The sequence below is a fragment of the Hypomesus nipponensis genome, chromosome 9 (assembly GCF_054491055.1).
Source record: "Hypomesus nipponensis isolate SF chromosome 9, ASM5449105v1, whole genome shotgun sequence".
NCBI lineage: Eukaryota > Metazoa > Chordata > Actinopteri > Osmeriformes > Osmeridae > Hypomesus > Hypomesus nipponensis.
This window is the reverse complement of record NC_140369.1, coordinates 10,347,782-10,360,559: the sequence shown is the minus strand read 5'-3', so window position 1 is coordinate 10,360,559 and position 12,778 is coordinate 10,347,782. Positions and strand designations below refer to the sequence as shown.

Sequence of the window (12,778 nt, the reverse complement as noted above, 5' to 3'; positions counted from 1 at the left end):
GGCCCCAACATTGGCAGCATCACAAAATGTCAAAGAGTACAGTGTGAAATGTCTGTGTAGTAGATAATAGGCTGGATTACCTTTGAGGAACAGAACTTCTCCGACTAACAATTGCCTGATCTTCAGATCCCTTTCAATGCAACTATCAGGGCTGACATGTACACTAATTTTAAATGCTTAGTAAATGAGTGACTGTGTGCAGTAATGGAGGTGTGTGCTATTCTATCAGTCCAAGGGGAGGATGTTGAGGTACATGAGCAGAACATGATGGGCCTCCGTCATCAGCTCTGGCTCTGTGAGAATACCTACACTGAGCCTCATGGATACCCAATCACATACACACACACACACACACGTACACACTCAAGACCCCCCCCCCCACACACACACACACACACACATACACACACATGTACACACTCAAGACAAAGACACACACACATGCACACACTCAAGACAAAGACACACACACATGCACACACACAGACAGATCCCTTCTCCTTTGGCCTTGGACGAGGGCAGATGGGCAAAACTAACAAGAACACGATACTTATCTTCACACACACAAACACAGGGTTAAGCAAACACCCACACACACACACACACATACAGCATACTGGATGTTGGTGGTGTTGGGTGTATTATCAGTTCTGATCAATATATTCATGACTTTTCTCGTTAGGTGTCTCTGGCCGTATTGGAAATCCATCTCTTAGCGCAGCGAGGGGGGATGAGGGGGGCAACCAGTCTTCGATTTACGGCCTGCATTCGGAGACCATTTAACTCAATTCCACATTGGTGGCTGAAATGGTCAGCTTGTAATGTAATGTAACAATAGATAGGAAAAGTTCAATTAATCAGACTGTTTGTGTTAGTGTGTGAAAGGCCATGAGAATAATTTACTGCTGTGCTTCCACAAACATAATTACACATATATGCATGTGCTTACCAAGTAAATATATGTATATATATATATATATATATATCATATCTAATGTTAAGAATACACTATATACTGTACAATATAATAATGGTTACAAACAACTGTTTGTCAAGACTTGATTTTTGTATTATTTCCATCACCAAATGTTACTTCTTTAATTGCAGAACACAAATTAGTTTGGAAAGACACAACATTGGGGAGGGTCTACAGTAGATTTGACGTGTTAAGGGAGGTTGTATTTTAGTAACAAAGTTATTGTGGTTAATTACTTTGCTGTATTTCTCTGACTGCAAGCATTTCCGACTACAAGCTCTGCAACACAACAAACACGCTTGTGTTTGTTTGGCAACAAAATGTGAGTTTGAGCCAGTGTGTGAGTCAATGTGTGAATCAGTGTGTGAGTCAGTGTGTGATTCAGTGTGTGAGTCAATGTGTGACTCAGTGTGTGAGTCAGTGTGTGATTCAGTGTGTGACTCAGTGTGTGAGTCAGTGTGTGATTCAGTGTGTGATTCAGTGTGTGAGTCAGTGTGTGATTCAGTGTGTGAGTCAGTGTGTGATTCAGTGTGTGAGTCAGTGTGTGATTCAGTGTGTGAGTCAGTGTGTGAGTCAGTGTGTGAGTCAGTGTGTGATTCAGTGTGTGAGTCAGTGTGTGAGTCAGTGTGTGAGTCAGTGTGTGAGTCAGTGTGTGATTCAGTGTGTGAGTCAGTGTGTGATTCAGTGTGTGATTCAGTGTGTGATTCAGTGTGTGAGTCAATGTGTGATTCAGTGTGTGAGTCAGTGTGTGATTCAGGGTGTGATTCAGTGTGTGATAGTGCTGTTAGTCAGGGTAGATAAGGAAGCCGGAGAATGTGCTGTATTTGTTGGTGTTTCCGCCATGAACTTTGCCCCCGTCCAGCTGCACACACACCTCGTCCCCCACATCCAGGTGAAGGATGACACTGTTGGAGGCGTAGTCATAATTCTGGTCCGCATCCTGAGCAATCGCACTGGCCCTCACCTGTTGAGGGGGGGGGGGATATGGCACATAAGGGGATATGGCAGTTATGTTAAAGTTAATTGGGGGGGTGAGGAGGGTGACACAAGTGGATGTGGTAGGATTATAAAGTATTTCCTGTATGTGACCTCATTTTAACAGCCACAAAACGATTGTTTGTAATTCTACCCCTGAACTCAATAATTACAATAAGTTTCACCAACTCAGATCTGTAAAACATTTGGACCTAAACATAGTTTGTTGATGATGTTATTTCTCTCTCTCCCTCCCCCTCTCTCTCTCTCTCTCTCTCTCTCTCTCTTACTCTGTCTCTCTCTCTCTCTCTCTCCTTTCGTGTGACCAGACTTGCATCATACAATTTCCTGCTTTCCTTTGGGGTCTTGGTAGAATGTCAGGGCTTCCTGTCTAATGGGTATGTCGTGCCCAAATAGATGTTGTGTTCACCAACCTCTGACCCCAAGCTCAGAGCATCACCTCACTTTCCCCTTATTGATTTTCTCAAGAATGCTCACATAGCCTCCTGCTCTTCAAGCTGTGGTAGATGTGGGTCGGATAGAGATCCCCCGGATTGTTTAGAGTTGAGATAGTGTCAGGTAAGACATGGTTCACTAGACTATCAATCTGTTTGGCTTCCTCCAAGAAAGGCAATCAGGTTGAAGACGTATGCAGTACATAGTTTAGGAATTGAAACAGAAGCCCAGTGTATAAATCCGAGGTGTAACTACAAGGGGGCCTGGCCATGCTCCTGGTATAAATACAGTATCATATTTTACAGCTACAGATACACACTACAACAATTTGAAACAAAACCATTAAATACTGTGCATAGTGTGTTAGAAAATTAGCTGTCGTGGACTTCAGTAAATGTTTCTGTTGTGTGTTTCCTCAATTAGGCATTTGTGGCCCCATTGACGAAAGCTGCTTAAAATGATAGTACTATAATTATGCAAGTTTCTGTCTATTCAAGCATCGGATCCATTTAATTTTATGGACATCCATATTCATGAAATGCCCTCTCCTTGTCTCCCTTCCTGGGTCTGAGCACGGCTGCAGATGTGTTACATTATCTTGGTCACCAAGTGTCCCCTTCTATGATCGGCTATGTTGGATAAGATCTAACTAACCAGTTCTATAATCTTATAATCTTCCTCAAAATAATTAGCTTTGTGTTCCGTTCATCAACTCATTACTATTTCTTTCCATATACCTGCAGCATGTTGCACAAGAACTGCCCCCATGACACAAATGAATCGATATGTTCTCTTTGTTTTCAATTCAATGCACATCACTCCATTAATTGTTCTGTCTCTTTCTAGACGCTCAACGCCCTCTCCATCATCCCTCCTCCATTTGGAACCCAATTCCCCCCTCCCCCCTCTCTCAAACACTATCTCTTCATTCTGGACCCATCTATCCATCTTTTTTTGTCCTTTCTCTAAGAATGAGATGCAGGTCACGCTTGCATTTTCTTTCCCTGCCGTGGCAGTGTTGGCGGGAGCGGCGGTTAAGCGTGTCCCTGTCCGGTCTAAATCGGATTGATTAACGAAGCGGTGCTGTGGCAGCTCTCTCGGGACCCCCCTCAGCCCCCTCCCCCCTCCCCCCCACTACCACCCCCAAACTCCAGATGCGTCGGGGTTGGGCAACAGGGCTACATGGTTCGGTAATTGGTAGGCGAACAACCCTGGCAGCTCCCTCCCTAATGGCTCCCACTCCTCAATAACTCCATACAATCACAATAAATGGGGCCACAGAGTAGGCTACAGCGGTCAACTGGCCTCATGAAATAGTGCAGGAGGTCAGGATAGGAATCCATCCTTTGGCACACACAGTGTTGTCTATAAAGCCTGTACTAAGGTTTATTTGTCAGTATACAGTAAAGTTTTTATGTATCCCACTTGGGTCAGGAAATATATAGGCTATTTGGCTGTGTTCCATATACTTTCTCTTCAGCGAGAAGAATAATAGCCCTCCTGAGGAAATCCAATGTTGATTCAAACAGATGTATTAAAACACAGAGCCTGACTTGCTGTACACCCAGGCATCTGTCTACATGCTTGAGTGACATTAATCCCTTGAGATTCTCTGAATTACATTTGGAGGGGCAGACAGTTTGAGAAGCTATAGTAAAATCTTTCTTTTATTTAACCATAGATTTGAATGTGAATAGCCCATATGTTAATACCACAACAAGACACTGACACTGGCATTTACCCCTCCACCCCATAATGACCAATCTAACATTCTGTGATTTAGCTAATTATATTTGCTAGTGATAAAGAGCATTGTTATTTCTGGCTCATCTGGTCTGGCTACGTAGGAGACCTTACTCCACCAAGGATCAGACAGCAGAAAATATATGCAGCCACTGACATTTGTTTAATGTTTATGATGAATGTATAGTTGCAAGTTCAAGTCTGTGACTCAGCATCATCATGTAATACTCAATAACCTTTTCTAAAACACATGAGCTGATCCACAGTGTGATCATGGGAAGTATACAATTACAGTTTTTCGAGTGACCTTCCTTTTTCTTACATCCAAAGTAACTGCAAAACAATTAAAGGGACATTTTCTTGTCATTTTGCTGTTTTTGAAACTGCAGATCTGAAATCTTACTGTAAGTCGCTCTGGATAAGAGCGTCTGCTAAAATGACTTAATGTAATTGAATATTAAGTACTTACTGAGAGGCGATGATACAAACAGGGGAAACTAAATTGGGCTTTCAGTACCTATCAAGATAAATTCTTGTTTTTCTCTACAAGCATAGACGAGGGGTTGGGCATCAGTACAAGTGAGAGAGAGGAAAATCTGGATTTCTGTCAACCGAGGTGGAGATTGATATCGACAATGGAGGGAATTTCTGTCTATTGGCCCTATGCAGCTCTGAATTGAGTTGCTACTGCTGGAGAAAGCAGGGACTCGTGGGACAGCACAGGATTACACTGCCTTCACTTCTCATTATAGGGGTACCATTAAATAGAAGGCAGAGAGTGAGGGAAGTGGAGGTGGAGAGATGGAGCAAGTTTGCAAAGGCTGTTTTGTGTAAAAGAAAGCGGAAAACTGAAAGGTTGAGTTAAATGGGAATTTAAGTTTGTTAGCTGACAACTATGTAATATCAACTAACGTTTGATGCTGATTTGGTGTTGCTGTCAAGTTAATGCTTGCTATAGTGAAGAGAGGAAAGGGCATGGGGTGAGAAAAAATACGAGGTGGGGTGAAAGAGATAATAAAAAGAGGGGTAGTGACTGAAATTAGAAAGAGGGCACAGAGGAAAGTGCAGCTGCATGCACTTTAACAGTCTGGGCACAGGAAGAGGGTGAGGGGAGCCAAGCTGAAGGGGGCTTAGAGTGAAGGGGGGGGGAGTATGTTGGATAACAAACTGATCAAGCGAGCCTATTTCAGGGGGGTTAGGAATGAGACTGGGGAGGTGGGGTCCGTGTAGTCTGTTATTTTTTTTGTTTTGCAGTGGTGCCCTGCTCCTCTGGTAATAAAACTGACAGGATTCATTCAGCGTGATGTACAGACCTCTCAGAGCGGAGCGTGGCGATTGAGAGGGATCTCTTAAACTCACCTGAGGGACCACAATGGGCAGAATGAGAAGGATTGGATAAAAAACAAAGGCAATGGAAGTGGCACATTAAAAAAATGCTGTAGTCCTCTCACTCCCTCTCTTTCCAGTGCAAGGTTAAGGTGCACTCGGTCTCAATTACTGTGGGATCTGTGGGACGAGGAGCCCTTTACAAGAAATGGTGAATCTGCACCTTAATTGGCATGCTAAATGCTAATACATTGCCATGACACTCTGGACCTAAGGTGTCAAGACATTGATTAGAAAGTCTCTAATTGGCTCTAGGTTGAAGCCTCCAAAGGGAGGAGACACTTTAATTGGATATAAAGGAGTTTCAGCTGAGGGCTGGTGTACCTGCAGTGCCTGAACTGCAGCATAGGTTATGCAATGGATTTAGGTAACGTTCCACTTAGTAAATGGATGGTAATTTGTTGACCCATGTTGGCATTTTTGACATGCCAAGTAATGAGGATGGTCAAAAACTGACAAATGTGCTACTGCACACCTTCTTTACAAACACTTAAATGTTTTTTGATGAAGTAGTATTTATGGATCTTAGTAACCATATCATCTGATAATATCAACTAACTCATTATATAAATATAAAAGGTCATGAGTTAATGCCATGCCTTCAGCTTTTACTGAATATCAGTTAGAAAAGCACATCTGATAATGTGAAACAATTTGTTGACAATGTCTAAGGCTCATGTTTCTATTGAAAATGGCTCATTAAAAACTTTCACCAATTATTTTTTTTATAATCTGGAAACATTAAGTGAGCCCCCTACCTTTTAATGACATTTTACGAGGGAATGTGAAGCTTTGAGAGAGAAACAAAAAAAAAGTACAATGCAGACGTCCCAAGTCTCCCGGAAGTTACGGGAGTGTCCCGCATTTCAATATCCCTGACACCCGCAAACGCTACGCAATCTCCCGGAATTCTGGGATTTTTTATTTATAGCGAGCGCGAGACTGTGCAATGGTCATTTATGGTCGAAACAGGTGAATTTGGCGTGTCGTGATTGCGTCCCGGGGGGGGGGGGGGGGGGGGGGGGGGGGATGTCTGATAATGTTTAATAAACACTACAGTGGCCTCCTGCATTCCCAACAAGTGGATGTATGTGCTGTATGTTACAGAAACAGTAGGATGGAGTGAGAGGCAGAAACATTTGGGATATACATGTGTTCATGATTCATGATGGCTGAACATGGACATATCAACTAATACATATATACGTTATAAAATGTAAAAGAATATATACGAGAGATGGTATAGAGATGTACCGTATAACTGCTTCCTTGACATCAAACTCTTACCATGGCAGTTTCAAAAAAGGTGCTAAGTAAGGAAAAAGGAAAACACATGGTGATTTACTTCACTTTAAAATGCAGAGGCTTGAAACCTGTACTGACACCTTAACTCAAGCACCTTAATTAGTCTCCTACTTCAGACAGCAGCCACATCATGCCAACTTAATGAAAGTGAGCTGTTTACTTACTATTTTCCTGAATATGGTTGTCCTTGCAAATAAAGCACTGGCATATAATATTAAAGTAATTAATTTGCTGGTTTAGTTTATATTAATTGGCAGTGCTTGTAACCCTAACCCTAACAATATTTGATTTACATTGCCAAAAATGTTTGGCCAAGTGCAAAACAAGATTTCCAATTTTTCCCAATTTTTTCCAAGTCCAATATTTATCCTCCTTATGTCTTAACCTCTCCTACCATTACCTGCAGCAAGATGCCTGACACATTGTGGTAAAACCAATGAGGGTGAATTTGAGTGAAATCAGGATGAACCAAAAATGTGACCATTCAGAACCCAAACTGACCAACCCATAGACTTCATACTGCACTATAAATATTCATGATGCACATACCAGCTCATCATTGCAAAGGGCAAGGTATATATCGGTTGTAAATTATAAATCTATAGAAAAGGTCATCCATCTCAACACAAATCTTTAAATGGCTCTCAAAACATGTAGCTGCAATTTTTGATCCATCTCTAGCGTCCATGTAGCTTTTAAAGTTAGGTAAAGTAATTGATGAACGATCATCAATAAGGCCATAGCTAACAGATACTGTAAAAATGGCTATTAGGTCTTTTATTTATTTAACATCATGGATAGCATTGCTGTTCTCTGTGTTTTACCTGATCGCTGCACCTTAGTTGACTGTATTTCTCCTCTTCTGTCTTCTTTATGGGGATCTAATCCACCCCTCTCATGTTGGCTTCACATTAGCAGTCTCTCCTCCTCCTCTGTCTGCTCTCCTCTGCATGTCCATCTATCTTTTTCTCCTTACTTTGATCATTCTCGTTCCATTTGTTCATAGCCTGTCCCGTTTACAGTCATTTCTACCGACTGTCTTAATCTCTGCTCCCTTTAACTTGGTGTGGATAAACTGCATCTTTCTGCGAGTCTGACACTGCTTGACCAAACAGTCACTTCAAGTTAAAAGACTGGTGAATGTAAATCACAAATGCGCAATTGTATCTACAACTAGTGCTTCAAAGAACCAAGAAGACACATTTAATTCCCTAAAATCTGTAATGCAATCCACATTGCTTAAACAACCAATAGTCACTGTATGTAACCTAGACATTTGCCAGTTTAGTATTGAGATTATTTACTCATTAATTTATTTTTATCTGTATTGTGTTTTTCTAATTTATAAAATTGGTTTGCTCATCTAGTATGAGAACACTTGTCTATTCACAGCAAAGTAGTATCACTGAGTGGGCCTGCAAGGGCAGGATGGGCACTGAATTGGGTTAAATAATTTAGTTGATGGAAAAGATAATTAAAATGAGATAATCTATTGGGAAGCCAATAGACAAGCCAGAAGGGATGTGAGTAGGGGCGGTCAAAGATAGTGTGTGTCTATGTGTGCATGTGTGTTTGTAAAAGGTGGGCGCAGGTGGAGAAGAGAGGATCTCATCTAAAGGCTATGAATGATTTAAAAGCAGGAGTGGACAGGAATGACAATACCTGGCACGACACGTGACAAACCATTTCCCCCAATTACATTTACATTTTTGTCTGTCTATTTTACTGAGCAGCCTGTCCAATTGATGAGCAAACAGGCAGAGAATAATCTACCACTCTCTTTATTGACTAGGTCATATAAAATGTCTGCGTTAGATGAGTCCATTAAGAGTGAATATTGTTGTCTTGAGGTCTTGAATATTGAGGTCTTGTTAAAGAGTTGGGTGCAACTTCTAAAAAGAGTAAGGAGTTCAATTATTGGAGATTCATTGATAGATATTTCAATAAATGTTATGAGGAGGAATGAGTGTAGCTTCACGGTAGTTGCAGTTACACATTACTGCCTGTCAATGTGATTGATTTGACAAGGCAAACCAAGTTTCTATTTGTCTGTTTAATCCCTTGGTTGTCACTCTTGTGTTCTGCATCACACATTTCAAAATGAATCCTCTTCAATTGAGTCAGGGTTTAATTCCTCAAGCTTGTCATGAATCTCCAGATGGAAACTTTCATATTTTTGGTGGTCTTTTGCTCCTCGTTTATTTATTAGTGTTAAAGCCAGGGAGCCTCAAAGGACAGTAGCCAGCTGTTGCATTCTGGCATCACTCCACAGAGATGTGGAAGATTGTTATCCTGTTGATCGCTTGGATGTCACTACCTTCTCACACTCTCTGCCTCTCATTCCCTCATTCTCTCTCCCTCCCTCAAGCTGCCAAAATTAGGAGGTGAACACTTAGATAAGCATTTTCACTTCTTGTCATTCACTGAAGTTCATTCCAACTCATGTATTATGTGAAGTTTGCAAACCAACTTGCCTCAATTTATCTACAGGCCTATGTTTGTATCTGTGATCTCCAGGAGCAATGAACTTATGGATTTATCAGAAACTTTTACAATTAGTTTTTATGAAGTAATAGAAGTGATGCTGAATTATCAATTGAGGACTTATCTAACCTTTGAAGGAGAGGTTGAGTTATTCTATTCTTATTTCAATGTTAAATGATGAATGCATGTCAATTTGAAGCCATTTATTTATACTGGTTAAGTGATTTAGAGGTAACTGAATAGGTAGTCTGAATATGTGTTTTATCATGTCTGATTAACTGTCTTTAAAAGTGCCAAAATTATATTCACATGGCAGCATTCCTCACATAATCTGTTGTACTAACGTAAAAATAAATACAAAATAACTCTTTCTAAAGCACAAACACACAAACACAAGCATGCACTGGTGTCCTTACCTGTCCATTTTTCCTCAGGTCAGCCCACATGCTGGTGCCATCTCCGCCCCTCATGAGTACATGGTAAGTGAAGTAGTAGATGCCAGGCAGAGGGCAGGTGAACTTGCCAGTACTGGGCTCATAGTAGTTTCCCACATTGGTCACCACATCATCAAACTTCAGAACCTCGCTCCCTTCGTGCTGTTTTCGGAGGCCTGCGTAGAAAGCAATCTTGGGGCTGTACAAAGATGGAACATAGCCGCCCGGGCCAGGACCAGGGGGTCCAGGAGGGCCGGGTTTCCCGGGTTCTCCTGGTGGCCCTTTGGGCCCTGGGGGTCCAGGAAGTCCAGGGCTCCCACGGTACCCACTCTTGCCCCTCCGTCCTGTGAAGTCTGGGGGCTGGGGGAGACAGCGGACAGCTCATGGCTGCCCTGTGGGGGGGTAAAAGTGTCACATACCATCTTGCAGCTGCCAAGCATCTCATAGTGAGTGTCCCCTCCTCCAGACCCTCCCCCTTTCGTGGTGTGAACCAATAATGGGATGGCGATCAGGAGCACCAGAACCATGGCCACGCCCACTCCTGCCCCAATCACACGTTTCCTGCGGCTAAGCCGGGAGGCGGCCAGCGTAAGGAAGTCCTCCTCCCCCTTGGCCGGAATGGTTGTGCCGGCCAGACTGAACTCTAGGTGGGAAGAAACTAGGGGATAGAAAGGGTGAGAATGAAGGATTGGGGGAAATTCTGTGAATGAGTAGACCAACGGGTTATTTGCCAGGGATGTGACCAAATAAATAAGAATGAGGAGAGAGAAGAGAGGAAATAAATTAAAGTGAAAGGGTAGCAGGGTCTTTGAGGGAAAAAGGGAAAAACAGGACGAGACTAAAGGGATTTATATTAAATACTGTGGCTAAGAGGTAAATAATTATCTCAACTTAATGTCTCAGTTCAGAAAGTTAAATTATAATAGAAGAAAATGAAAACAATTTAAACAATTGTGTTCATTAATTTAAAAAACAGAACTAATTTTCATATCTTCTTCTCAATAGCTTTCTTGGTAATTCCAACAATGCTGTATTATTGTATTTTATGTATTTAAGAGCACACCGGCTGACCTCACAGCATAAGCTGAATGTGAGCCATGAAACCAAAAATGTAGTATAAAGGGGAATAACAGAGTTCTGCAGCCTCAACAAAAAAAATATGAAACTTTGCTACAGAAGGCAGTCGAATCTCCAAGGAATTTCTTTCTATTTCTCAGATGGGGATATGTCAGGTGGGGTCTACAGTATTCCCACTGGAGTCCATTTCACCCTCCACATTTAATGTAAGGCACTCACTTGTCTGTCCAAGGATGACGGTGGAGAAAGAAGAAGAAGAAAAATGTATTTCTTAGTCCACTCTTTCTTTCTTGTCCTTCTGTAGTGGCAAAGCAAGCCTTCTGTCACTATTTATTTTAATAAATATATCTAAGTCAATATTCATCAAACCACATCAGATTTTCAGTTTTGTGTTTCCACTCCTTATTAGTAGTAGGTCCTCTTGACTTTTATGGTGTTTTTATGTATGTTGTATTAAATATCAGGTTTCAATGCCCCCCTCCATATCATACACCTGTCTCTCTGTGCCTTGATGTTCATTTGGGAAGAGGACAGGTTGATTAGCTGTTGAGAAAACCAAAACTAACCATTACACACAATACTATAATAAGCAATAAGATGTCATTTAGAGGATTATATTTATAACTTTAGTGGATCAGATCAGTCATCCATATTTATCATAGATCCATATATAATTTTACATAGGCTAAATACATTTAATGTACAAATAGGATATCAATAGTTGTTTTACAAATGCAAACATTTGTTTAAAAAGCATATATGCATCGTATAATGGTGAAAATAATCAGCAATTGCCATAAATAACTTATTTAGACTACAACGTTTACAATATTGGTATGCGGTCATTGAGCATGCTGACTATTTCATTGTCTCGAGAGACTAATTCATACATATTGTTGATCAAATAATTAAGCAATAGCCACATTTTCCGAAAAACCATAAGACCTGTATTTGTTATCTCTGAAGATTAGACCCAAGTTACACTTATTTATCACATAAAAAAAAAAGTCCACTCACCTGATACTCCTCGGTACCCAGTTGAGTAATGACGAGGTACGTGTACAGGTGTCTATGGTAAACGAAACACCACAGGGACATTGGCCCATACAGGCTAGAAGTGGTTTAATCCGTGAAGACCGGTCATCCTCACCATTGCCACAAGGTGAGTTGCAGAGCTTCCCTGAAGTCCGTAGTATAACAGAACTGTCACTTATCGGACGGACGGTCTACGTGTTATACAAATGTTGTCCTTTGTCACAAATTGAAATTATGCTGGAGCAGTTCGAAGGGCAAGTGTATCACTTGCCGATTTGATTCGATGTATCCCACAGTTCGAGGTAAAATTGATTTTGCCGACCTATAAATTATAATGCACTTCCTCTTGTGCTCCTAAAAAGTATAATGAATATTCTTAGATATTCTGTCCAGTGTAAGTACGTTAAAGAACGTCTATACCAGAAAGCAACAGTTCTCTCACTTGTTAGATTTCGCCCTTCTTCAACATGGCATATCTACCTCGCGCACTCCCCCGCCCTTCTGCGCTCGCGCTCTTTCATACACTGTCCCATCCTCTCATCTTTCTTCTCACTTCGAAGGTAATAGTTGATAGTTAGTTAATCCAATAATCCAATAATGTCATTTTAAATGTATGCATTCAAAGAATATGGAAACTGTTCACATGTTGACAGGTTATACAGTCAAATTTGCCAATTAGCTATTTTATCATCTGATCTGTCATAAATTGAACCTTTTTAAAATCTGGACTATGTGAATAATTTAAACAAAAAATGTTGCATTTTCTTTACATAATCATGGCAGCACTTTCATTAGCAGGTTATATATTTTAGGGGCTTTATGTTTGAGTAATAAGCCAACTAAAACCATGTAAAAAGAGACTAGGGTGTAGTGATAATGGTAGAGACTGACAGCCTAAAGAATGACA

At 41.1% G+C, this 12,778-nt stretch overlaps 1 protein-coding gene across 1 annotated transcript; it reads right to left on the bottom strand.

Annotated features, from left to right (window-relative positions):
• Positions 1-1,760: 1,760 nt before the first annotated feature.
• Positions 1,761-10,286, bottom strand: c1ql4b (complement component 1, q subcomponent-like 4b). The gene is given in 3 exon segments (XM_084705221.1): positions 1,761-1,940; positions 9,742-10,127; positions 10,130-10,286. Coding segments are annotated over 3 exon segments (723 nt in total).
• Positions 10,287-12,778: the final 2,492 nt, after the last annotated feature.